The sequence below is a fragment of the Prunus dulcis genome, chromosome 1, assembly GCF_902201215.1.
Source record: "Prunus dulcis chromosome 1, ALMONDv2, whole genome shotgun sequence".
Taxonomy (NCBI): Eukaryota; Viridiplantae; Streptophyta; class Magnoliopsida; order Rosales; family Rosaceae; genus Prunus; species Prunus dulcis.
Window position 1 is genome coordinate 7,206,468 of NC_047650.1, and position 3,835 is coordinate 7,210,302.

The following is a 3,835-nucleotide window of genomic DNA, read 5'->3' on the forward strand; positions in this document are numbered from 1 at the left end:
TTTAGATAATCACGACATTACAAGGAAAACATATTACATATGAAATAAAGAGATACACCCTAGCCATGGCGGATGGAAAGAGACTAAGCCCGTTTGCCCGCCGAACCCTAATCCCACTTTAGACAGAACTCATGGGTTGATTAATGAAGTCTAAAAAGTAAAGGAAAATGATAACTTACGTAAATCCAAGATTGCAGGTTTATCAATCAAATTTAAAAAGCAAAGGATGATGTTGACTTAGGTAAATCCAAGATATTCTCTTGGAATCCTAAATTATGAATAGCATCCTGAGAAGCTGATCTTTCTTGTAGAATTTGAATGCCCATATACCTGCGGCAAAGCACAAAAATTGAAAGGGATTAAATGAGGAATATGGAATAGAGTTAATAAAAAACAAGTCATTAACCCAAATAAATTAGTGAGAGTTTCTAGTTTTTGCAAGTAAGTCTGTACACATACCTGCCTAACATCAGATAGAAACCCTGAGGGTGGCTCGCTGGTGTGGAAGGGAATGTGGAACCATCAACAACGCGTAATGCATTGATCCCCGTAACACGGAAATCATCATCGAGCACCTTCCCGACAAGGCATCCACCATGGTAATGCCAATATGAGGCTACTGAATCTCGGCAAAATGTTTCGAAAGCTGCATCATCTGTTTGGTTCTCTGGCAAAGGTATTCCTAAAATATTAAAACCGTCTATACCGGGTAAATCTTCAACTTTATATGGTTCCAATGCGTCTGTACTTAAGACCTCACCAAGCTTCTTCATGCCGCTAACACAATGAGAAAGGTCTGTTGAATTCGAATAGTAGTTGAATTTCACATTTGGACCGACTCTCACATTAGAGGATGAATTCAGCGTGACAGTACCATGAGATAAAGGTCCTGGAACTTTGTTGACAATGTGAGCGAAAGTCTGATTTGGCAGGGGATAAGATGTAGTAGGGAAAAAACTAAAGGGTGGAGTATCAAATGGCAAGCTCGAGAGAGAACATTGGTAGAAATCACTTGTAATGCCTAGAACAGTTACAGTTGAGGCTTCTATTGGATTTGGGGGCAAAATGTTAATGAAATTACGAGGATTGTCATATATATACTGCCCGACGTATGGATGGGAAGCAACAACTGAAATGTTGAGAGATGTTAGGTAAGACTCTGGGCCAACACCACTAAGTAGTAGAAGTTGAGGGGACCCAATTGGTCCTGCACTCAATATAACTTCTCCCTCACCACGTACAAATGCCTGATGAGTCGTTCCATTCGAATCAGTATATATAACTCCTATAGCTGTCACACCTGCATTAATGAATAACTTCATATGAATGATTTAAATAATACATATTAATTTCGGAGTGCAGAATGACAAACTAACACAGAAAGAAACACACCTGATGTGTTGGAAGAGAAGATGACCTTCTCAACTGCTGCTTGAACTGCAACTCGCAAGTTGTTTGGGTCTCCCTTATTAAGAAGTTCATCAGATGCATGTCTGGTTCCGTTATTGTCAAAAGTTGAGCCCGTGAGTCGTGTTCCTGCTAGGTGATCCACACTAAATCCATTGTTTGGAAGAATACCGGCCTCCAAGTATGCAGTTCCTATAACAGTTTGCCAAGTTTGTGAATCTGGCTCGAACACAATAGTGTCTTCAACCCACTCATATGTCTGATTAACCAAATCCATGTCCCATTCAATTCCTGTCTGATTAAAGAATGAGGTGTTAGCTCTGGCATAGACACCGGCATTGATCATGCTTGTGCCACCGAGCACCCTCCCCCGTACGTTATCAATACCATCTTCCGACACAAACCTTTCGACTGGTGTCTTTCCATCATCTTCTTGCTGGAGATTATAAACAAACCCATCTGATATCAAGAGGTTTGGATATTCTGTAGGAAGAGTGCCCCTTTCTAGAACAAGCACTGAGTAGTTTGCTGATAAAGTTGCTGCCAATGGACACCCTGCTGTTCCTCCGCCAACTATAATGTAGTCATATGATCCTTCCAATTCTGGATCCGTGGCGTTGTACACAAAGCTCAGGTAGCTAAAATCTGGAAAATGTCAAGACACGAAGAGATTTTAAAAGTATAGCACATGTATCTACGTAAGCCAAAAAAATGTATAACAGAAAAAAGTCTTTCCATCTTCTTGCTGTGCATCTACGTACACAAAGCTTGTTTCTTACACACTTTTTTCTGTTTTCTTTTTCATTTGCCTTTTTTTTCTTTCTTTTTATGAATTAGGGAGGAAGTAGTTTACCATGAGAAGAAGTATTGGCAAGCGACTGAACCTCTGAATATTGAAGATGAAGGACAAAAAGGTGCAACACCAATAGTATAGCTGACATTGATTTCACCATGTTTCTGAAACTTCGAACACTTTCACACTTTGATGAAGGCACCCTTCTGTGTAATTTATAGAGGGTAAGGCTTAGTAAGTTGAGTTAAAATAATGATTTCAACAATCACATGATAAAATGATGACAAAACAATGAACATGGAGGCATTTAAAAAGCACATATTTCTGAAATATGAAGATTTTCCCGAGTACCTAGGGATTTTTGTGTCGAAATGAATGCATTATTTTTCATGTGTTATCTCATTTTAAATCACTCGATTTCTTTTTGGTAACATAAAATATTTTTAAGTAGATATAATAAGATTTAGATGAATAAAGAAATACTTTAACAACATATTCGGGGGTTGTACTTGTGCTATCGAGCTTGACACCTGTATTATACATGCAGGAAGCTCCAAATGAGAATCACATCTCTATTTCCTTGCAAAGGAGGTAAATTGTTTTTACAATATATTTGCAATGTCTTAGCTCCATATAGAAATAATATATGTACCCATTATTCTGTTAGGCTTAATTACTGTTTCATACCTTGAAATGGGTGGTCGGTCTCATTTTATTCATTGAAACTGAATTTTTTTCACCTAATCTTAGAATCTCTAAAAATTGATGAAATTTTCTCACTTTACCACTTCCGTCAATTTCCATCAACAAAACTGTTAAATGTGGTGATGTGGCATGTGTATTTTAGTAATTTTAACTATTAAAAGATTTTAAAATTCAAATTAAATATAAAAAACAGATTAAATTTTTTTAAATTGTTGTAAAATAAACGGGATATGCTAGAATATTGAGCTGCACATAAAGTAGATGAGACATAATATTTAACGATGTTTGGCCATGCCTACGTCCTCGGAGAGCAGCAATAGTAACTTTTCCACTATGTGAAATAATAGGCTACAACTTTAGTGTTTACAATATATGTAGCTCACTGATTTTTCTCTCTTGAAGAATTTCTCTCTGCTCTCACTCTCCTTTTCTTTCCTTCTCTTCCTTTCTCTCCTCTCTGCCTGGGCTCTCTCTTCCTTCTCTGATGGTTGGTATGTCCCTGCAAAGGCATAATAATGCCTTATTTATAGAATAAGGAAATGATGCCCTACAAGGGATAAGCCTCCAAGATGTGGCTGACAAGGAATCCAACATGTGGGCTCCACCCACTATCTTTACAACACTCCCTCTTGGAGACCACAAGTAACTAACGGGTTGTTTTATTAAAGTTGTAACACCCCGACCCCAAATTTAACCCTTATTTAATTATTTAATTATTTAAGGGTATTTTAGTCATATTTTTAACCGGAGAGAGTTTGGGACCGTGACTTGTATTTTTGGATAGGTCGCGCTGAGGCGAGTTCATAGACACGTAGTGGGCTCGAATCGGAGTTGTAACGAGAGAGATATGGTCAAAAGAAACCCAGTGGCACAATCGTAAATATTTCGAAATGGGATTTTTATAAAAATCAGATTTTCCCTCTCTCTCTC

The 3,835-nt window shown here is 37.8% G+C and overlaps 1 protein-coding gene across 1 annotated transcript; it reads right to left on the reverse strand.

The window, feature by feature from the left end:
* LOC117615281 ((R)-mandelonitrile lyase 3) lies at positions 1-2,369 on the reverse strand. Its single transcript, XM_034344337.1, has 4 exons — positions 2,261-2,369; positions 1,393-2,052; positions 460-1,300; positions 1-330 (listed from the first exon to the last, which is right to left on the reverse strand). Exons 1-4 carry the CDS (start codon positions 2,358-2,360, stop codon positions 213-215), a joined length of 1,719 nt encoding a protein of 572 aa, XP_034200228.1. The 5' UTR covers positions 2,361-2,369; the 3' UTR covers positions 1-212.
* Between the last annotated feature and the right edge of the window lie 1,466 nt (positions 2,370-3,835).